At 40.7% G+C, this 24,041-nt stretch overlaps 1 protein-coding gene across 1 annotated transcript in view; it reads left to right on the top strand.

The window, feature by feature from the left end:
- COG5 (component of oligomeric golgi complex 5) overlaps nucleotides 1-24,041 on the top strand; it is a 200,221-nt gene that overhangs the window by 125,611 nt on the left and 50,569 nt on the right. The window contains exons 12-14 of the mRNA XM_079786047.1: nucleotides 9,878-10,082; nucleotides 17,471-17,632; nucleotides 20,274-20,373. Coding sequence (XP_079642173.1) covers nucleotides 9,878-10,082; nucleotides 17,471-17,632; nucleotides 20,274-20,373 — 467 coding nt within the window. The remainder of the gene's footprint in view (nucleotides 1-9,877; nucleotides 10,083-17,470; nucleotides 17,633-20,273; nucleotides 20,374-24,041) is intronic.

The raw sequence follows: 24,041 nt of genomic DNA, 5'->3' as shown, positions 1-24,041 counted from the left end.
CGGCAGAGGGGGGGCAGTGAGGGGCGACCAGGCTGGCGGGGGGGGCAGTTGGGGCAACCAGGCTGGCGGGGGGGGGGCAGTAAAGGGAGACCAGGCCAGCAGAAGGGGGCAGTTAGGGGCGACTAGGCTGGTGGAGGGGGGGGCTGGTGGGGGTGCGGGGCTGTGGGGGGCGACTAGGCCGGCAGGGGGGGCAGTTAGGGGCAATCAGGCAGGCAGGCAGGTGAGCAGTTAGGAGCCAGTGGTCCTGGATTGTGAGAGAGATTCATCAGTCAGACATCGCCCGATGGGTCCTGGATTGGACAGGGTGCAGGCTGGGCTGAGGGGATCCCCCCCCCCCCCCCCCCCGCCATGCACAAATTTCGTGCACCAGGCCTCTAGTTGGTTTATAAAACTTATTGTTATTTCTTAAGTTAGCCATATACTCAGTTATAAGCAGCAAATAACTTTTTTTACATTTTTCATAATTATTATCTTGAAAAAAATTCTTCAAAGAATAAGTTAATTCTCCATAATTCAAGCATAGAGGAATTCTGTCTTAATTTTTTCTATGTGTAAAGGGTGTAAAGCAATTGATGTTGAAGAATTTAATTAATGCTTGTAGAATTATTTTTCTAACTAAAAAATATTAAAATGAGAGTCTGTAGCCTTTTCCTTATTGTTGAAAAAAAACAACACATTTAGCCCTAACTGGTTTGGCTCAGTGGCTAGAGCATTGGCCTGTGGACTGAAGGGTCCCAGGTTCGATTCCAGTCAAGGGCATGTACCTAGGGGGTGTGCAGGAGGCAGCTGATTGATGTTTCTCTCTCATTGATATTTCTAACTCTCTATCCCTCTCCCTTCCTCTCTGTAAAAAGTCAATAAAATATATTTTTTAAAAAACAACACAAAATACATTTTGCCCTTGCTCAGTGGTTGGAGCATTGGCCTCTGCAACGAAGGATCTTAGGTTCAATTCCAAATCAAGGAATCTCTCTCTCCCTCTCCCTTCCTCTCTGAAATCAATAAAAATACATTAAATGGGGGAGGGGGGACAGTACCTGGGTTGCAGGTTCTATCCCAGCCCTGGTTGGGGTGCCTGCAGGGAAGCAGCCAATCAATGTGTTTCTCTCACATCAGTGTTTCTCTGTCTCTCCTCCCTCCCTCCCTCCCTCCCTCCCTCCCTTCACTCTCTCTAAAAATCAATAGAAAAAATATCCTGGGGTGAGGATTAACCAAAAAAAAAAAAAGCAAAAGATTGAATGAATTAACTGATAAAATACCTCTATCATGAATTAAAATTTGCTTGTCCAAATGTGATCCACAAAACTCTCTTAATTCGTTTTTGCCATGAAATAATTGCACAGGGTAGTTCTAAACAATGAAATATACAAACTAGCTACTACCTTATGAATGTTATTGTCTAATTACTGAATGTAAGAATATTGAATGAACCTAGGCTTTTTTAAGCGTTTTGAGAATGTGTGTATAGTTAAATTTTTATTCATAAACTTTTGACTGAAAGTACCTAGTACATAAAAATATAGGGTGTCCCCCAAAAAACCTATATACACTTTTAACCCATTATGAATTACAATGGGTTAAATCTGAAAAAAAAGAAAAAGAAAGAAACATCAATTGAGCTATCAGCTGTTATTGTGTATACATTTTGGGGGGACACCCTGTATTACCTAGTCACTGGCAACATGAGGTTGAACAAATCTCATTACCCACCTCCCTACTTCTATTTCTAAGGAAATATGCAACAAGGCTGTATCTATACAAGAGGTTTCCATTAACGTGTGGCCAAACAAAACTTAAGCAGATAATTTATTTAGGGCAGATTTATTCCATTTCTATAAATCACACTACTCAGAGATACTTTACATCTCCTTACATTAGGTATCTGTTTTGGTCAGTGTCTTCTGAGATAATAATTCAATACAGTAAAAGTCACCAATTTTAAGAAGAAAATTCTATGAGTTTTGACACCTGTTTATATTCTTATTACCTCCATCACAATTGAATATAGAACACTTTCATCACTTCTGAAATTTTTCTCATGTACTTTTGTAGTTAATCTCCTACTTCCACATTTTAGCTTCTAGCAGCTATCCTATTTGTATAAGGAGGTAATATGCAAATTGACCGTCACTCCAACACACAAAATGGCCACCCCCATGTGGACACAAGATGGCCACCACAAGATGGCCAGCAGGGGAGGGCAGTTGTAGGCGATCAGGCCAGCAAGGGAGGGCAGTTGGGAGGGACCAGGCCTGCAAGGGAAGGCAGTTGGGGGTGATCAGGCCTGCAGGGGAGGGCAGTTAGGGGTGACTGGGCCGGCAGAGGAGGGCAGTTGAGGGAGGACCCAGGCCTGCAGGGGAGGGCAGTTGCGGGGGACCAGGACAGCAGGGGAGGGCAGTTGGGGGGTACCAGGCCTGCAGGGGAGGGCAGGTAGGGGCAGCCAAGCCAGCAGGGGAGGCCAGTTAGGGGTGACCACGCCTACAGGGGAAGGCAGTTGGGAGTAACCAGGCCTGCAGGGGAGGGCTGTTAGGGGTGACCAGGCCTGCAGGGGAGGGCAGCTGGGGGTGACCATTTTGGGGCGGGACCGGCTGGCCCACCTCCAAAGCCCCTCCCAATGGCCAGACCCGCCCCCAGTCAGCCCCCCCCCCCAATTGGGGGCATGGACTGCCCGCCAATTGCCCATGGCCCCTCCCCCCAGCCGGCCCAGCCCTGATTGGCCCCAATCAGGGAGGGCTGGCCGGCCAACTTCCCACCATCTCTTCCTCCCAGCAGCCCTGGCCCTGATCCGCCCCGATTGGGGCCGGGCTGGCTGGACCCCACCCATGCACGAATTCGTGCACTGGGCCTCTAGTATAAATATATTTTTACTAGTTCCTAACTTCATTATGAAAGTAACTAGAGGCCCGGTGCACGAAATTCATGCACGGGGGTGCGGGGTGGGGTGTCCCTCAGCCCTGTCTTGGCCTGCAAAGATGCCAGCATCCCTCACCCCGGCCTCTAGCCAGAGGTTCCTCCCCTCCTTCTGAACAGCCTCTGGGAAGATGCTTGTCCTGGGGCCTCCTCAGGGCCCTGGCCCACGACGCCCTGCAGTTCGGGTACTCAGGGGCTTGGGCTTTCAGGTCTGGCTTCCTCATCTGTCATGGTGAGCATCAGCTGCCTTGGGAGCCTTGCCTTAGGAGTCACCCCCTTGGACCATACTACTTGCGAGTGTGTGTGTGGGGGTGGCCTCGGTGGCAGTGATTTGATGTCTGTAGCATGCCCGCTGACACACACCACCGCAGCGCCACACTGGTCCCATCTGGACTGCGGGCAGGGGGCTTTCAGTCTGCGACTGGGGCTGATGGGCTGCAACTGGGGGCTGCAGGTGGAGGACCCCAGCACCCATAGGGCTGTCAGCATCAGAAACTGGAAAGATCCATTTTTCTGGTTCCTTCCCTGCCGCGCGGATGCTGAGCTCCGGGCCCCAAAGGCCCGTTCACTCCCGCCGCACAGCCGGCCGGGGCGGGGGCACGTGCGCGCGGCGCCGGGGGACCCTTTAAGTCCCGCTGCATGGCCGGCCGGGGCGGGGGCGTGTGCGCGCGGTGCCGGGGTGGGGGGGGGGCCCTGTAACACCCGCCGCACGGCCGGCTGGGGCGGGGGCATGTGGCCCTTTAAGTACTGCCGCACGGCCGGCCAGGGCGGGGGCGCGTGCGCGCGGCCCCGGAGGCCCGTTTACTCCCGCCGCACAGCCCGCTGGGCTGCAGCACAGCCATGGCGCAGACGCTGAGCTCGCGCTGCCGCTGGCGACGCAAGCTCAGCGTCCTGCCAGCCCCATTTGGTCCCTGCTCAACAGCGCGGCAGCCAATCGCGAGTCCCTGCCCCCCACTCCTCTCACCGGCCCAATCGGCTACCCCGGCCACCCCAAGTCCCGCCCCCCTGTGCCACCCGGCCCAATCGCGGGCATAGCGGAGGTACGGTCAATTTGCATGTTACTCTATTATTAGGTAGGATGGGTTTTCATGAGAACAGTTATCATCATGAAGTTTTTTTCACACTGTAAGCTTATTACTAATAAGCCAGTAAGAAAATACAAGAGTAAATATGCCTACAAAATATGTAAGCATAATTATAAAATTTAATAAAACCTCAGTTTTTAGAATAAAAGAACGCAAATGTAAAAGTCCATTTATGGCTGTTGCAGTGTATCTGTTCGCAGGCATTCATTAAAAATGTATTTTATCGCCCTAACCAGTTTGGCTCAGTGGATACAGCATTGGCCTGCGGACTCAAGGGTCCCGGGTTCGATTCCGGTCAGGTACATGTACCTTGGTTGCAGGCACATCCCCAGTAGGGAGTGTGCAAGAGGCAGCTGAATCGATGTTTCTCTCATTGATGTTTCTAACTCTCTATCCCTCTCCTTTCCTCTCTATAGAAAATCAATACAACATATATATTAAAAATGTATTTTATCACTTTAAAAACCTTTTTAAGATCTTTGAGCTGTTATAGCCAATATTTTATTTCTTGAATTAAATTTAATTTGTACTTTGAATATTTCTTCTCTCAGTGAGACAGGAATGTACCAAAAAATAGCCTTTAGCATACTTGAAAATGTTAAACCTTTAACCATTACACCTTCCAGTATTGTTTATTTAGCATATTTGACCTATCACATTTTTTAGTAGAAATTGTATAATATAAACTTCATTCCAACAAGTTGTACATATATTAAGAAAATGTAATTCTAGGGAGTGAAACTAGAACAGAAATGCACTTACCTGCTAATTTGATCACCTATGTCAGTTCTAGGTCTGGTCGATTAGATTTTCTTCTCATTATAGCTATACTAAAGGCCTGGTACACGAAATTCCTGCACAGGGTGTGTGTGTGTGTGTGTCCCTCGGCCCAGCCTGCACCCTCTCCAATCTGGGAACCCTTTCACAATCCAGGACTGCTGGCTCCCTACCGCTCGCCTGCCTGATTGCCCCTAACTGCTTTTGCCTGCCAGCCTGATCACCCCCTAACCACTCCCCTCCCAGCCTGATCGACACCTAACTGCTCCCCTGCTGGCCCAATTGCCCCTAACTGCTTTCCCCTGCAGGCCTGGTTGCCCCAACTGCCCTCCTCTGCTGACCCTGTCACCCCTAATTGCCCTCCCCTGCAGGCCTGATCGCCCCCAACTGCCCTCCCTTGCAGGCTTGGTCCCTCCCAACTGCCTTCCCCTGCAGGCCTGGTTCCCCCACAACTGCCCTCCCTTGCAGGCCTGGTCCCTCCCAACTGTCCTCCCCTGCTGGCCTGATTGCCCACAACTGCGCTCCCCTGCTGGCCATCTTGTGGTGGCCATCTTGTGTCCACATGGGGGCGGCCATCTTTGACCACATGGGGTGGCCATCTTGTGTGTTGAATGACGGTCAATTTGCATATTACCTCTTTATTATATAGGATATTTTCCTACTTTTCTGCATGACTAATAATTTTGACTGAAGTTTTTGATTGAATTCTAATTTGATACTGAATACTTTTATCTCCCTGTAAATATTCTTATTCTGAATACTGGCAAGTTACTGAGAAACATTTTGATCCATTTGAGTCTTGCTTTTATGATTTATTAGCAAAACCTTAGCCATGTTTAGTCTAGGGCTAATTATTTCTCACTGCTGAGGCAAGACTCTTCTTGGTATTTTACCAAATGCTGAATTTGAGATTTTCCAACCTGGCTTTTGGGAACAGGTACTCTTCGAAGTTTTGTGTAAACCGGTATAGTCTCTCTAAACTTTGCAGAGTTTTTTTCTCCCAGACTCTGGAAATTTTCTCACATGAATATGCTGATTACTGTATTTAACTGGATACTCTCAGAGGGAACCACTTGCAAGTTTCTGCAGTTCTCTTCATGCAGCTCTCTCTTCTCTGCTATTATGTCCTGTGTTCTCTAGTGGCTTCTGTCTTCCTGGTCTCCTGGCCAGTAAGGGTAGATAGGTCTCTTGCCCTTCCTGTGTCATAGCCAGCCACTCCTGCTAGGAAATTAGCTGTGGTGATTGTAGGGTGCACCTCCTTTGTTTTTGTATCTGAAAGAACACTGTCTTTATTGTATGATGTTAAGTGTGTTTTGGGTTTTGATTGTTTTAGATAGAAGAGTAATTCTGGTCCCTGTTACTCCATCTTGACCCGAAACAGAAGTTATAAGAACAGTGATTAAAAATGTAACTGATCCCTCCTGGTCTGGGACCCAAACCAAGGTCCTTCTGCCCAGTGCCTCTCGCACCAATAGAATGAGATGGAGTTTGGTAAAGTGGATCAAGGATGGAAAAGGGTGAACTCTTGCTCTAAAACAGTGGTTCTCAACCTTTCTAATGCCGCTACCCTTTAATACAGTACCTCATGTTGTGGTGACCCCCAACCATAAAATTATTTTCGTTGCTACTTCATAACTATAATTTTGTTACTGTTAATGAATCGTAATGTAAAAATATCTGTGTTTTCCGATGGTCTTAGGCGACCCTGCTAGCGGTTCTCAACTTGTGGGTTGCGACCCACAGGTTGAGAACCGCTGCTGTAGAGCCTAAGACCATCGGAAAACACAGATATTTACATTACGATTCATTAACAGTAGCAAAATTACAGTTATGAAGTAGCAACGAAATTAATTTTATGGTTGGGGGTCACCACAACATGAGGTACTGTATTAAAGGGTCGCGGCATTAGAAAGGTTGAGAACTACTGCTCTAAAAGCACCTTCTCCCTGAATTGGGGAGGTTTGGGAGCCTGTAAGGGGTTCAGAGTAGGTAAGTGGAATCAAGGGCAATGATAAGGGTGGAGAGTTCTTAGAAGAGCGGTGACAACTTCTAGGAAAAGTTGGGGTATGCACAGTCCTGAAGGCTTGGTTTGCACATGGCACCAATTGTGCCTAGCAGTGTGCATCTTCTCCTCAACCCCCACCCCCTGCCTGATTTTTAGTAAGTCAATGAAGACAAGTTTTCCAGAGGGTCAAAAGGGGGAGGAGAGGTTCTGCTTCCAGCAATCTGGAGCTGGCTGGTTCTGCGGTTGTTTACCCCATTGTCTCAGCAACATCCTTCATACTTCTCTCTCTCTCTTTTTTTTTTTTTTTTTAAATTTTTACTCATTGATTTTAGAGAGAACAAGGAATGTGTGTGGGAGGGAGAAAGAGAAAGAAAGGAACATTGATTTGTTGTTCCACTTATTTATACATTCATTGGTTGCTTCTTGTATGTGCCCCAACCCAAGACCAAACCCACCTTGGTGTATCGGAATGATGCTCTAACCAACTGAACTTTACTTTTTTCTAGCTTGCATTTGTCCTTTTTTTAAAAAAATATAATATATTTTTATTTATTTCAGAGAGGGAGAGATAGAAACATCAGTGATGAGAGAGAATCATTGATTGGCTGCCTCCTCCACGCCCCACACTGGGGATCAAGCCTGCAATCCGGGCATGTACCCTGACTGGGAATCTAATCTTGACTTCCTGTTTCATAGGTCAACACTCAACCACTGAGCCATGCTGGCGAGGCTTGCATTTCTCCTTTTTTAAAAAATTTTTCCTCTGAGATAGAAACCTATTCAAATCTACACTAATAAAAGAGAAATACGCAAATTGACCATACTTCTACAATGCCCACCAGCCAATCAGGAGCGAATATTCAAATTAACCCAACAAAGATGGCCAGTTAATTTGCATATGCAGGCACGGAGCAGTGGGGCGGGACGCCTGCTATGAGGGGGAGGTTGGGGGGGGCAGAGGGAGCTACAGGAGTGGTGTCCGGCCGGAGCGGAGAAGACTGAAGGCTCCGGCCAGAGCAAAGACAGAAGGTGGTGGCCTGAGCGAAGGCCTGGGTCCCGGGTGCCGGAGGAAAGCCGGTGCTGGCAGCCAGGGGAAGGAAGGTCTATTGCATGAATCTTCGTGCAACGGGCCTCTAGTTGCTTTAATAAAACTGAAAACAAAACTAGAGATTTTCTCTTTAGTTACTATTTAATCTCTCCTCTTTTTATCCAGACTTCATCTTCATTTTCATACTGTTTATTTCTCAAGTAGGTGTACTATAGTTATCTTCTACCATTCTATTGAAATTGTCCTCATTAAAGTAAGCAATGACCTACCTCTTAATTACCAAATCCAGTGGATGCTTTTCAGTTCTTATCTTGTGGGACCTATATGGCTTGTGTAGTCAAAGAAACTACTAAGAAGTATATTTTTAAGCAAAAATCTCATTGATATTTCACATTCTGAGTGGTCTGTTACTACTAATAGCATTATTATTTCAGTAACTACCTTTGGGAGAACTCCAAAGTTAAGTTGTTTGTAAAGCAACTTATATAGCACATACAGTCCCTGATGTGTATTATAGTACTTAAAATTATAGACACAAAATATTAAGGAAATTCAACCATCTGCAGAGTTGAAGAGTCTATACAATGTAACAGATTGTCTAAGTAAGTAGTATTTTGGCAGAAAATACCTGAAGGGAAATTTTTCTAGCTAGGAACATGTTCTTTCTGATTATAAATGTTCATGCTTAGAAAAAGAAGATCTACTGGATATAATAAAATATTATCCAGGGAATTGACAAAAAATGAATGTACTTTATTCAAAAGATGAGGAGCCTGAACCTATCACAATGAAGATTCAAAATATTCTGTATAGGAAATCTGCTGCTTTAATTATCTTTGGGTGATAGTTATTTCCAAGATGATTTTTAAGCTTTGTGTCTGTTGGTTTTCTGTCGTAATTTCCAGATAATAATATTTGTTCACCAACCTGATGCTTTTTCTGCATCTATTTATTATGCTCATATGCTTTTCATCTTAGTTTGGTACTATGATGAATTGTAACCAGAACCAAGGTTTGACTGCCTGCCACCACGAAAACCAAACTCGTGACACAAATGCTGGTGAAAAAGGAAAGGGGTTTATTGGAGTGCTGGCATTTTGAGAAGATGGGAGACTCTTGTCCAAAGCCCATCTTAGCATCTCAGTGCAAGCAGGGGTTTTTATAGCGAGGGAGAGGGGAAAGCAGAACAAAGAGATCAGAAGCAGGGGCTGTGGATAGGCAGGCAGTATCCTTGCTGGTCCAGATATGGATCTTTAGTGTCAGCATGCTTGAACTGGTGAGCTCTAGCCAAATTCCTGCAGTTGGGCAACCTCTGTCAACTGAAGTCATGGTGTAGGCCATTTCTTATACAAGCAGAAATTGGAACTGCTGTTGCCTGCAATATGCTTGTAAGGAAACTGTCAGTATATGTCAGTTCCTTTTATCTGTTAGTACATTTTATTCTAATTCCATTTCATGGTTTGTCAGAGTTGTATAAACTTTTTATTCCCTGTTACAGAATCACATTGATTTTAGAGTTCTTAGGATAAATCCCTCTTGGTCATAATGTATTATTCTTTTTATATATTCATGGACTAGATTTGCTGAATTTTCTTAAAAATCCTCACCCAAGGATATTTTTCCATTGAATTTTAGATAGAGTGGAAGAGGGGGAGGAGAGAGAAAAACATTGATGAGAGAGAGACACATCAATTGTTTGTCTCCCACATGGGCCCTGACCTGGGCCTGGGATCAAGCCTGCAAACAAAGTAGGTGCCCTTGACTAAGAATTGAACCCATGACCCTTTGGTCCACAGGCTGATGCTCTAATCACTGAGCCAAGTCAGCCAGGATAGCATTATTTTATTTATTCATTTTAAATTGCATTTATTGGGGTTACATTGGTTAATAAAATTATACCAGCATTATTTTAAGTGGCCTCATTGGAATACACCTTTGATTTGATCTGTAATGTAGGCTATTTGTCCCATCATCTTTATATAAAAAAGAAACTTCCAGCTACATTTCATTATTTTATCATTTATCTAATGCGTTTATTGTTTTGCTTGGCAGCGTCTATGTTTTTGAAACAGGCATTTGAAGGAGAATACCCTAAACTATTGCGTCTTTATAATGACTTATGGAAGCGTCTTCAACAGTACAGCCAAAATATTCAAGGAAAATTTAATGCAAGTGGAACCACGGACCTCTGTGTTGACCTACAACACATGGAAGATGATACCCAAGACATATTCATACCAAAAAAGCCAGATTATGAGTATGTTTGTTTAATCAAACCTATTTGTTGGCTTGTTAATATTTTGTCTTAATCTTATGCTGGAATAGGTTCTCTGGTAGGGGAAAAATGGAATATATGCAAAATTAAACCTGAAAATCTCTTAAATTACTCATGTTTAGGAGCCACATTGGAAAACAACATACATCTCGTTTATTTTTTAAAATTTCTTTATTGATTAAGGTATTACATATGTGTTCTCATTCCCCATTACCCCCCCCCCAAAAACCCTTTCCCCACTCATGCCCTCACCCCACTGTTGTCTGTGTCCATTGGTTAGGCTTATATGCATGCATACAAGTCCTTTGGTTGATCTCTTCCCCTTACCCCCACCCTCCCCTTCCTTCCCTCTGAGGTTTGATAGTCAATGCTTCTCTGTCTTTGGATCTGTTTTTGTTCATCAGTTTATGTTGTTCATTATATTCCATAATTGAGTGAGATCATGTGATACTTATCTTTCTTTGACTGGCTTATTTCACTTAGCATAATGCTCTCCAGTTCCATCCATGCTCGAGTTTAAAGCAGCCACCTTTTCCTCCTATATTGAAAAAGAGTATTATTTTAAAATTTTTATTTGCATACCAAATCAATTGATTTAAATACCTTTAAACACTTGAATCATATTTATAGTGAAAAGGCTGACTCAGATAACAGATTGTTATCACCTACCATGTAAGAAAAATGTTGGGCTTTTCATGGATGATTTTAAATGTTTGTTTCTTTCACTTAAATACTTATGGTAGAGAAACCAAGATGGCGGCATAGGTAAACACCTGAACTTGCTGCCTAGCACAGCCACTTCAAAACTACAACTAAAAGATAAAACGGACATCATCCAGAACCATAGGAAGGCTGGCTGAGTGGAAATTCTACAACTAGAAGGGAAGAGAAAAGCACACTGAGACTCAGAGGAGCTGCGGAAGTAAAGGCAGAGGTATGGAGGCGCGTGCGCGGAGAGGGCTGGCAACTGAGGACGCAGCTGGCTTTCTCAATGGGAAGGGAGACAAAAGCTCCCGACTGCTCTGAACTCCAGTTCCGGGCGAGACTCTGGGGACCCAGACTCATACGGGGAGAAACTGGACTGTCTGACAGTGGGCAGAACTCAAGGGGTCTTTCTCTCAGCGGTGCTTGCAGCGATTACCAAGGGACACTGAGACTCGGGGGCCTATTAGGGCAGGGCTGACGGGAAGCCATTGCTGTTTGCTCCACCCTGAGACTCCACCCCATCCAAGCTGTGCACAGAGGCTTTTTCATAAGAATGGCCTAGTCCTTTGAAATCTAAACTTACCTCACAAACTGCAGCTGAGTCAGAGAGACCCAGAACATCCACAAGAAGGCCCAAGGCCCCACAGCAGCCTGCATTCCTTCAAAGCTGGGCCTCATCTGGGCACCTCCAAAACCCAAACAAAGAAGAGGAATCTGCAGATCTCTCCATAGCTCCTGCTGGGTGGCCTCAGGCAGAGGCTAAATTAGCACCTCCTTGGAGATCCAAGAGCCAGTGTACCCAGTGGTCAGAGTAGGACCATTCAGATTACAACTCCTCAGATCCATAAGGGACAGACTCAAGGGGCAGACTCAGTGAGCACCAAAGCCCCACTGAAGCAAGTCTTGCCTCATAAGGGTGTCTCCAGCACAGAAGTTCTCCCATCATAGACACAGCTGATCCTCACAGCCAATTGGCCTGGAGGTCAATTCCTCTCAGTGATACCAACAGCAATCAAGGCTTAACTACAACAAGACTGTGCACACAGCCCACAAAGGGGTGCACCAAGAGTGTCCACCTCAGGTAACTGGGGAGGCTGAGCCACTGGGCCCTATAGGACACCTAGCACACAAAGCTACTTTTTCAACTCGGGGAAGCAGCCAAAATGCGGAGACAAAGAAACAGGTCACAAATGAAAGAAATAGAGGAAAGCAAACTACTGGATATAGAGTTCAAAACCACGGTTATAAGGTTTTTCAAGAATTTTCTAGAAAAGGCCGATAAATTTAGTGAGACCCTCGAGGATATAAAAAAGGACCAATCAGAAATTAAGCATACACTGACTGAAATAAAGAATAATATACAGAGATCCAACAGCAGACTAGAGGAATGCAAGAATCAAGTCAAAGATTTGAAATACAAAGAAGCAAAAAGCATCCAACCGGAAAAGAAAAAAGAATAAAAAAATATGAAGATAGTGTAAGGAGCCTCTGGGACAACTTCAAGGGTACCAACATCCGAATTATGGGGGTGCCAGAAGAAGGGAAAGAGCAAGATACTGAAAACCTGTTTGAAGAAATAATGACAGAAAACTTCCCCCACCTGGTGAAAGAAATAGACTTACAAGTCCAGGAAGCGCACAGAACCCCAAACAAAAGGAATCCAAAGAGGACCACACAAAGACACATAATTAAAATGCCAAGAGCAAAAGACAGAGAGAGAATATTAAAAGCAGCAAGAGAAAAACAGTTAGTAACCTACAAGGGAGTACCCGTATGACTATCAGCTGATTTCTCAACAGAAACTATGCAGGCCAGAAGGGAGTGGCAAGAAATATTCAAAGTGATGAATAGCAAGAACCTACAACCAAGATTACTCTACCCAGCAAAGCTATCATTCAGAATTGAAGGGCAGATAAAGACCTTCACAGATAAGAAAAAGCTAAAGGAGTCCATCACCGCCAAAGCAGTATTATATGAAATGCTGAAAGGTATTCTTTAAGAAGAAGAAGAAAAAGGTAAAGGTACAAATTATGAACAACAAATACATATCTATCAACAAGTGAATCTAAAAATCAAGTGAATAAAAAATCTGATGAACAGAATAATCTGGTGAATATAATAGAATCAGGGGCATAGAAAGGGAGTAAACTGACAATCCTCAGGGGGAAAGGGGTGTGGAGGGTGCGGGAAGAGACTGGACAAAAATCATACACCTATGGATCAGGACAGTGAGGGGGGGGGGAGTAAGGGCATGGGGTGGGGTTGGAACCAAGTGGAGGGGAGCTATGGGGGAAAAAAAGAGGAACAACTGTAATAATCTGAACAATAAAGATTTTAAATAAATAAATAAATACTTATGGTTGAATTATATCTTGGTCAGAGGCACATAACTGGGTTGCAGGTTTGATCCCCAGTTCCAGTTGGTGTGCATGCAGGCAACCAATTGATGTGACCCTCTCACATCAATGTTTCTCTCCCTCTCTTTCCTTCCACTTTCCCTCCCTCCCACTCTAAAAATCAGTTGAAAGAAAATCTTCGCGTGAGGATTAACAACAATAACAAAAAGATACAGTTTAGAGGGCAAGCCAATAGGTTAGATTTGAGAGGAAAAGAATCAGGGATATGCTTGAACAATAGGAAAAATATCGACTTCTGGGTGGTTAAGCACTCCACTGACCCACTCTACAGTGAAAATGGTTAGGACTAAAAATAACAATTTAAAGCCTCTGGAAATGGTCCTAAAAGCAAACAGCAAATGACAAATCGTTTACTTGAAATCTATGAAAATTCAGTAGGAAAGAATTTCTTTAAGAGTCTGTGATATTTGAGCTAAGACTGTTTCTTCCCTCCATTCTCCCATCTCAGCAAGGCATACGCTCTACTGCAACAAAGAACAAAAGGCTCCCTTTGCCCTGTCAAGTTGATAAACTTCCAGATCTTTAGAGAATTTTTGTAAGAGTTTATTTGAGCTAAATTGATAACATATGCCAGGAAACAAGATCTCAAATACTCTGGAGAATAACAGATTGGCAGTTTCTTTTATGCATTTGAAATTGAGGGGATGTAAGGAAGACTGGAGAAAGTAGGGTGGGCATTAGATTACAGGATAGTTAATGAGATTATGTGCTATCTTGAGGGTTGATACCTCCTCTTGAGGGATACTACTTCTGGTATTTCAGAAATGTGTTAACCTAGAAAAATGGACAGGGCTGGTTTAAAATGTTTCCCCAAAGAGATTATAGGCCTAAGGCATGACTACTCACCATGACCAGCCCAATTAGGAATTTATGATCAGAGTACTCTGTGAGGTTACTTTCCATAGAAGTTTTTTTTTTTTTTTTTTTTAATCTACAGCCCCCACCTCCCATTTGGAAGGCTCATCCTGCCACAGCTTCCCATAGCTGAGGCAGGTTCAGGCAAATGAGATCAAGGAGTGGGTAGTCCATATTGTACCCAAGCACCACTCCAGGAGTGGCATCTCTACCTTATTGTGGTTCCCTGAAAATACTGGAGTCTTAATAAACCTTCCCCTGGCTTTTGAAATAGTGGTTCATGCCAGGAAATGGAGGCTAAGAGTACCTCGGGCTGCTTCCCTGCTTCACTAAGTTCCTAGAGTAAGGTGTTACCTGAGGCTTTTTCTTAAGACAGTTTAATGCTGTCCAGAATCTGATGTCTTAAGGGCTTAATGATTAAGGGAGTGGATGGATAGAAAGGAGAAAGTGTCATGTTAAAGAAATGGAGTTTCTGTGCAGTTACAGATTTTATTGTAAACAACAATCTACACATCTAGGACGCTCTATAAACTACAAGTAGGATTAACTCAGAAAGACCACAAATAGGTTTATTCCATACTTAACTCATTTAAATTTTATTTATTTATTTAGTATCACTTTCTTTAGCATGTAAACTTTGAGGACAGAGAATTTGTGTAACCAACTTCACAGCTACATTTCCTACGTTTAGGAAGTACCTGACAAATTGTGAAGACTTAATAGTATTTGTAGGAGGGAGGGAAATAGAAGAGAGTAGGAGTGTGGAAAAATTCTCAAGCTTAGAGATCTTAGAGTTGGAGCAGTTCAAAATGTTGGCTCAGATATATGGAAACTCCATAGTAGAGATAAAATAAAGGTGGATGGATTCCTGGCACGGGACAGAAATAAGTGAGAAAATTTATCTGTTTTGATAACTTTTCTCCCTTATTTCTGTAGCCACCAAGGATCCTTACAGCATTGGAGAACAGGAAGAGTGTTAGTACTAACATTTCTGTGGAAGAGGGAAGATGTTTTTTGTTTTTTTTATTGGGTTGACTTTGGTTAATAGAATTATAGGCTTTGGGTGTACAGTTCTACAATACAGTACTTCATCTTGTATGTTATATATTGTATTGTGTTGGGGAAGAAGTTTCTTAAGGTTAATAAATGTCAGGAGGAAAAATAGAGAAGATGTTTAAAGAGATGTCATAGACTTCAGTAGAGGATTACTTCTAACAGATTTAGGCACTGGTTCTTCACTTTTCCCATTGTGGTCTTTCTGTCTTCATGTGTTATACTTTACCTGCATATTTATTTTCTTTTCCTTTTTTTTTTCCCCCTTACCTGAGGATATTTTTTTCCATTGCTTTTCAGAAAGAGTTGAAGGGTGTGTTAGGGAGAGAGAGAGAAACATCACTGTGAAAGAGAAACATCAACTGGTTGCCTCCTGCACACACCCTGACCAGGTGTTGGGAGCGAACTGCAACCGGTATGTGCCCTTGACCAGGAATCAAACCTTCGACCCTTTGGTGTGGAGGGCACCTCCAACCAGTAAGCAGCACTGGTCAGGGCAGCCTGCATATTTCTTTACTAGAGTGTTAAGCATTTTAAATCTGTATCTTCCCAGCACTTAAACAGGGCCTGGTACACAGTATTCCCAGGAAATATGTGTCGAGTGAAATACTTATTGAATGAGAAAGTATCCAGTGATAACTATGGAATTATGACACAGAGCCAAGAGCATTCTGACACCTAGGTCTTGTCAGTTGATCAGAAAGGGTGGGAAAGGAGAAAGCCAGGTTTTGTATACATGAAGTAGCAGGTCATATGTTTTCAAGGTTAATATTTAGGATGAAGGGGGATTAAGTTAAGAAAAATAGTGGCAGGGCAAAAGAGAATGGTAGGGCTGGTAAAAGGATCATAAACAGGGATGATGTGAGAAGTTAAGGAATAAATTATAGAGGAGTAAGAAAACAGACGGAAATAATGGTTATAAACATTTGATAGTAATTGTGAGAGGAAAACTTTAAGACCCAATAACTGGACTGTTAAATGAAAATCAACACAAATAATTGAAGACATATGAAGAATGCAGAGGAAAAGAAGTGTTTAGTAGGTTACATTTTCATTTGTGAAGAATATTGTAAAACAAATTAGCTTAGAACTCCAGTGGGGAGTATTTATGTGATTGTAGGACGTTAACAAATGCTTTTTATTTTCTCCTCATTCTTATTAGTAACAGTTTGGGCATGGGAAGGCAGATAAAAACCTAGACCTGTATATATACTTCTCTGCCAGTCAGTGAGCTTTATGGGAGGTGCCAGCTATGGGTGGAAAGGATTGAGCAAGTGCAGCAATTTTCAACCAGTGTACCGCAAGATTTTTTAATTTTTAATTTTTTTAAGGAAACTTTTATAGTCTTTTACTTTTCTTTAAATTTTACTTACTGATTGATTTTAGAGAGAGAGGAAGGGGGAGAGAGAGAGATTGAGATTGACTTGTTGTTCCACTTATTTATGCATTCATTGGTTGATTCCTGTATGTTCCCTGACCTGGGATCAAACCTGCAACTTTGACGTATTGAATCACACTAACCACTGAGTACCCAGCCAGGGCAACTGCAAGACTTTTTAAAACATACAATTCCTGACTATTAAGAGAACACTTACCTCTTTTCCCTTAGATTGTCAAATAAAAAAAGTGACAACAGCTCACACAAAATATCTGTCCAGTGTGAATGCCCTGTCTTGAACCATAAATATATGTCATGTAATAGAGTTGCATCTTATTATTGGTCATGTCACATAATAAGGTTGCATCTGATTGGTTAGTTTTTGGTACCAGAAATCCTTATATATAAGTATAAATAAGTATAGGAATCTGATTTTTTTAAAAAAAAGTCACGTTGGAACAAAAAGTGCAGGTGATTCTTCTTTTTTATAAATCAATAAAAGTTATACCTATTATTTTTGTTAGATTAGCAAAAAATATATATTTTGGTGTGCTGCAGAATTTTAGTAATTAGTTCATGTGTGCCATGAGAAGAAAAAGGTTGAAAATCATAGCTAGTGGAACAGGTCTCTGCAGATTTGATACTTTATAAAGACAGGATTTGCTAAGTAAAGGCATAGCCCCATTAGAAATTAAGATTTTACAGTGTTAGTCTTTGAGTTTCAAGTGACAAACTTACTTTAGTAGGTATTGGTATGTGTTATATTACATTTATACCTAGGATTTATATATAAATTAAAATATTTAGTCCTTAATAATTGTTTAATTATTAGATGTATTTCTATTTATATTTAAACAAAATTTTTTCTTTTTCTGCACGTAGAGTTACATTTTATTTACATTTGTTTTTTAAGTAAGGCACTGGCAGCCTAAGTTCATTTTTAATACATTTTGTTTCCACAGTCCAGAAAAAGCTTTAAAAGACTCAATACAACCCTATGAGGCTGCTTATCTATCCAAGTCCTTATCTCGACTCTTTGATCCTATCAACTTGGTTTTCCCCCCTGGTGGTCGTAATCCTCCTTCTTCAGATGAACTGGAAGGTATTATTAAAACTATAGCAAGGTATGTATTTTTAATATAATGGCATGTTATTAAAATGCCATGTTTGTTAGTCACGTATGAAAGCAGTATATTTTAATTTATCTTAAATTATTTAAGTAACTATTGGCCCAGTGCACGGATTTGTGCACATTGAAAGGAAATTAATTAGAAGAAATATTTTAATATCGCTATTCGCCCTTTCTCTATAATAGAAGTGTTGACCAAATTCACGATCGACGATGACAGATCGAAACACACGCATTCGATTGGCACCAGCAAGAGCTTTATATGTATCGCGAGTCAGCGTTTATTTTTAAATTGCCAGTGCACGTCATATGTACCGGCCAGTCGGAGGGATGGACAGACAGTCACTTAGCCTTTTATATACATAGATTAGTCCTGCAGTTATATTAAGAGTTTTATAGTAAATGAGTGCACATAAAGTACTTAACCCTTTGCACTCGCTTTTTCTCGATTCCTTTATTCTACTTGGGATTTAATTTTTTAAATACCCCAGATTTTACAAATCGCAGCAGTAGAATAAAAAACTGGAGTTTCTTTTCATACAAACTTATTTATTTGGATTTTTTTATATTTCAAATTATTGATACATTCAATACAATTCGACATACGAGCTGCTACCGATGCTAACCGTGTCGAGTCACACTCGATATCCGAGTGCAAAAGGTTAAGATTCCAATTAATGAAACCATTTTTTAAATACAGTCTAAAAATAGTCTATTCTAATTATTCTGTATCTTGTCAATGATGCAAATTCTTTATGCTATAGTAAATTTCTTCTATTACACAGGAAAGTATAGGAATAATTTTATAAATTGAGAAGCTAAACCATAGAGATTAATGTTTCTTTTCTTAAATTCACAAAGTACTTCATGGCATACACAGGATTATAATCCTCACTAGCCTGCTTGTGTTTGCTGTTTTTTTGTGTTTTTTTTTTTTTAATATTTTATTGATTTTTTACAGAGAGGAAGAGAGAGGGATAGAGAGTTAGAAACATCGATCAGCTGCCTCTTGCACACCCCCTACTGGGGATGTGCCTGCAACCAATGTACATGCCCTTGACCAGAATCAAACCTGGGACCTTTCAGTCCGCAGGCTGACGCTCTATCCACTGAGCCAAACCGGTTTCGGCGTGTGTTTGCTGTTTTAAGCTTTCTGAATGAATGTGTCAGCTTTTAAAATTCCCCAAAGAGAAGGTAGCCTAGCAGAGGTGCCATCTGAATGCTAACAGACAATGTAATTATAATGTTGCCTTCAGAAATTTACAGTTGACCCAGATTAATTTGCAACTGCAACTATCTCAGTTCCCATAATAGCTAACAAATTATCATAACAGTAGGTTTGTACATTTTGTAGATGAACACTTTGAGGAGTAAAAATAGTAGTTAGCCAATATAGGATGACAGTATAGAAATGTCTAGATTCTTTTACACTACAAATTTGATGACGGTGATTCTGAGGTATGTGAGAATAAGACTAAAAAGCCACAGGTATAATTTACATAAGCATCTCTCCAGGTACAAATATACCTATAAAGTATCTAAATTGCCTAGCATTTTTATCCCAAATCTCTCCACAATTACCATGACTTTCCAAAGTCCTGACTCTAGGTTTTTTTACCCTAATGTATTTATATTTGTTATCAGTGTAGTGACATGGTAGTGACAAAAACAGTCCTGGATTCTGCTTGTTCTCTTTGACCTGCTTATGGAAATATTAAAGGAGCATCTCTCCCCTTCCTCTATGCAATTTGACAATGCTGTAATCAAATATAATGTGGAGCTCACAGAAGCATACTTATGCCATTGTTTAAAAGAGAACATTAAAGAAATTATGTCTCACTGTTGAATGAAAAGACATTTTTATCACACATAGTATGTACTAGTGTTGTTTCAAAGTCCTTCATTTTCTTTATATAGAGAATCTGGTAAGTGCCAAATTTATTCTGCTATTTCAGAGACAATAATTACTTCTCCTGGTTTCCACCTCTATATGGTTTTCATACAATTTTTAGCTCCTGGTATTCTTTCACTTTTTTTTTTTTTTTTTTTTTTTGGTTGATAGCTCAAATGTCCCAATTAATTCAATGTTAAAGTTGAAAATAAACATACTTTAATAATTCAAAATTCCAAATTAAATTCTTGCTATGCTTTTGATATAATTACAAAGCTACACAAAATAGCATGAATTGGCAAAATTTCTAGAAACTGAGTATCTTAATGTATCTCCTGTAATATATACTTTTAGCCCATGTCCTTCCAAGGTCGTCATTTCCATTCAAGAGCTGTCCTTTCCTTGCAGATGTCTGTGATACGCAGTGTCTCTAATTGCACTTATCAGTATTCACAAGAGTGCTACTTTTAAAATCTGTACACAATTTACTCTCATAATCACAGCCTAAACCCACAGTGGTATGCTTTCATTAATGAGAAACTGGTCATTAACCAAGCCATCTCAAAGCACTTTTTTTCTAATGCTGAATTTAGGAGGGAAAAATAAAACAATGCAATTAATTCTTGCAATCAATGAAATCTGTAAAAAGAATTACCATATCACTTGTTGGTTTTAGGTTTATATGTTGTTCTTCACTTTGCTCATGAACAGTGCTGCTAATAAAGTCTGCTCTTGTTTTTTCCAGTGAACTAAATGTAGCTGCTGTTGATGCAAACCTCACATTAGCTGTGTCAAAAAACGTGGCCAAGACCATCCAGTTATATGGTGTAAAATCAGAACAGCTAGTAAGTGATATCCCTTCTATAAACTTTCATGATTTTGTTTAAAATTACTAATTATACAATATTGGCCTAATAATAAATATTGAATTGACTGAAGATTTATTTACTTTAGTGAACTTTTGAAACTTTCTGGTGAATTTAAACCAGAAAAAAGGTTGCATTTATTAAAAAATGGCTCTTCCACCATTGTTAGACTTTCAGCTGTTTAATGTATTTAAAACAATAGCTATGTAATGGAATCATAATCTTAATTCTATACATTAATCTTTTAAAGTTAGGCACACATTTAACTGGTATATATGGCTCCTCACTGAAATCTAAACACTAAGGCTTTAATATATATTTAACTGTCATTTATGAACTAATTTTAGAGAATGTGCCAAAATCTGACATCTCTACTGTCTTTATAGGGTAGTCAACCAAATCTTTTAGCCTCTCTGACTGCTCCCAATTGAAATGTCAGAAAATAAAGTAATCTGGTTTTACCTATGTCCTAGTAGTTCCAGTTGGTGCTGGAATAATTTTTAGGTAGGTTGGTAACAAATTGAACTGAAGGAATTTGTATGAAATGATCCTTGATGATAACAGTCATACCATGAGGCTTCCTACTTTTATTAGGATGGCCAGATTTTGTTTGCATATTAATATGGTATTATTTTCCATTCAATTGTTCTTGTAGCCTTGGCAAATTAATTAGAAGCCTCTTTTTTCTAAACTTTGTTTCTTGGAAACTGGCCCTATAGAGATAATCAAAACTCTTTTTAGGTAATTCGATGACTAATTTTTCTCTCGGGTTTTTTTTAAATAGAAGCTTTATTATGATGTTTATTGCTTGGTTTATTTCTATAAATGAAATTCAGTACTATATCTAATAGAGTTTAGGGTAGTTATTGAAAATCTGAGAAAGATAATCCTTATGAGATGATCCCACCTAAGAACAACATTAGAAGGAAGAGCCAGCATTAATAGGAAATATTTTACATTTTTTGCAGCAGGAGGAGGCAGTGGTAATGGTAACTTGTGACTTCAGTTAAGGCAGTAATGGCAAAAAGAATTGACAAAATAAAAATATATCGACAAACATTTGATTAAATTTATACTGTTGGTTAAATAATCTGTGACCCCAAATTACTCATAGCTACCAAACCTACTGTGCTAAAGGTTAACAGAAACTTGTTGACTTAAAAAAAATTTTAAGTGGCCTAGGCCAGGTAACTCAGTTGGTTAGAGTGTCATCCTCATACACCAACATTGTGGGTTTGATCCCCGGTCAGGGTACATACACCAATCAATAAACAAGTGGAACAACAAATTGATGCTTCTCTCTCTCCCTCTCCCCTTCCTTACTGTCTCTAAAATCAATAAATAAATGTTTTAAAAAATGCTCCTTAAACTTTTTTAAATGATTTTTTCTTTTTCTTTTTAAAAAAAACACACATATTTTTATTGATTTCAGAGAGGAAGGGAGAGCGAGAGAGATAGAAACATCATTTATGAGAGAGAATCATGGATCGGCTGCCTCCTGCACACCCTCTAGTGGGATTGAGCCTGCTACTGAGGCTTGTGCCTTTTACCGGAATCAAACCCTGGACCCTTCATTCTGCAGGCCAACGATCTATCCACTGACCCAAGTGGCCTACGGCCAGGATTATTTTTGTAATAGTACATGTATGAAGGCATCACAGGGGGGAAAAGTGAATACTCATAAAGGAATGAGATTTAAGAGTTTATATACCACTTTTTAAAAAACAAATAACAAAAGACCTCACCCGAGTATATATGTATTGATTTTAAAGAGAGAGGAAGAGAGAGAGAGCGTGCGAGAGAGAGAGAGAGAGAGAGAGAGAGAGAGAGAGAGAGAGAGAAACATCGATGTGAGAGAGAAACATTGATCAATTGCCTCCCTTCCATACACATTTCAACTGAAACCTCACAGCCGTTTTGGTGTATGGGACAACACTCCAACCAACTGAGCCACCTGGCCTGGGCTATATACCATCTTCACAGGAGGAGTAGAAGAGGTGATGGAACATAGGCTACTTAGGGGAGAGTATATTGTTTTTAGAAAGGATGAATGGACTCTTAGAAAAATAGATGGAAAATGTGATAGTTTGTATGGGTGTGATGTTTACTTCTAGTTTTCTCTCCTGTGATATGAGTCAATCTTTCCTGGTGAAACTCCTCCTGGGAAGATTTACAATTGAGTTCCTTTTGGAGGATCTGCCTTTAGGTAGAGAGATGAATTCACAGAAAGCCTCTCCCTGTATTTGCTGTTTTTCAAGTACTTTCTGCTCAAAATAATCAGTATACCAAAGCAGCATATTTTTTAGGTGATTTTATTGTGATGACATTGGTCAACAAAACCATACAGATTCAAATGTACAATTCAAAAGAACATCCTCTACATACTGCATCATGCACCTAGCGGTCAAAGTAAAGCCTCTTTCCATCCCCATTGATCCCCCTCTTCCACCTTCCCCCACGTCTTTCCCTCTGGCTATCACCATACTATTGTGTGTGTGTGTGTGTGTGTGTGTGTGTGTGTGTGTGTGTGTGTAGTTTTTTTCTTAATCTCTTCACCTTTTTTTTTAATCAGTCCCTCAATCCCCTTCCCCTTTAATAGCTATCAACCTGTTCTATGTGTCTTTGCTTCTGTTTCTACTTTATTTGTTAAATTATTTTGTTCATTAATTCTACATATAAGTGAGATCATATGATAATTGTCTTTCTCTGATTGGCTTATTTCACTTACCATAATATTCTCCAAGTCCATCCATACTGTTGAAAAAGATAAGATTTCCTTATTTTTTATAGCCGAATAGTATTCTGTTGTGTAAATGTACCACAGCTTTTTAATACACTCATCTACTGATGGGTACTTAGGCTGTTTCCAAATATTGGCTATTGTAAATAATGCTATAATGAACATAGGTATGCATATGTTCTTTCAAATTAGTGTTTTGGGCTTCTTCAGATATATTCCCAGAAGTGTAATAGCTGGGTCAAAAAGCAGTTACCTTTATATTCTTTTCTATGGTAGCTGCAACAATTTGCATTCCCACCAAGAGTGCACAAGGGTTCCATATCCTTAGTTCAGCAACCTCCCATATCTCCCCTGTTTAAACATCTAAGAACTTCTTAAAATGAACTAACTATAATATGCTATATATTTTGGAAATTTAGAGGAAATAAAAGAATATGTGTGTGTTTGTGTATATAAGACATATTTTCTTGGATGTAGATTTATTGTTTTTACTTTTGTTAATTCACAACATATGTGAGCACTGTCTTTGCTGAGAACCCTATTTAGTTGGGAAATTTAATTTCTTTTTTTAATGTATTTTAATCTATTCATTTTAGAGAGACAGGAAGGGAGAAAGAGAGAAACGTCCAGTTGTTCCACTTATTTATTTTTTATCCTCACCCGAGTCTATGTTCATTTATTTTAAAGAGGGAGAAAGAGAGAGACAGACAGACACAGAAACATTGAAAAGCTGCCTCTCATACATTCCCTGAGGGAGGGGGGGATTGAACCACCACCTAGGTATGTGCTCTGACCGGAAATCTAACCTGCAACCTTTTCGGTATATGGGACACTGCTCCAACCAGCTGGGGCTGTTCCACTTATTTATACACTAGAGGCCCAGTGCATGATTGAATCATGCACGTGT

The sequence above is a fragment of the Cnephaeus nilssonii genome, assembly GCF_951640355.1.
Source record: "Cnephaeus nilssonii genome assembly, chromosome: 12".
Lineage (NCBI taxonomy): Eukaryota > Metazoa > Chordata > Mammalia > Chiroptera > Vespertilionidae > Cnephaeus > Cnephaeus nilssonii.
Note: the sequence above shows the minus strand (reverse complement) of the source record. Positions and strands in the feature narration are given on the sequence as shown.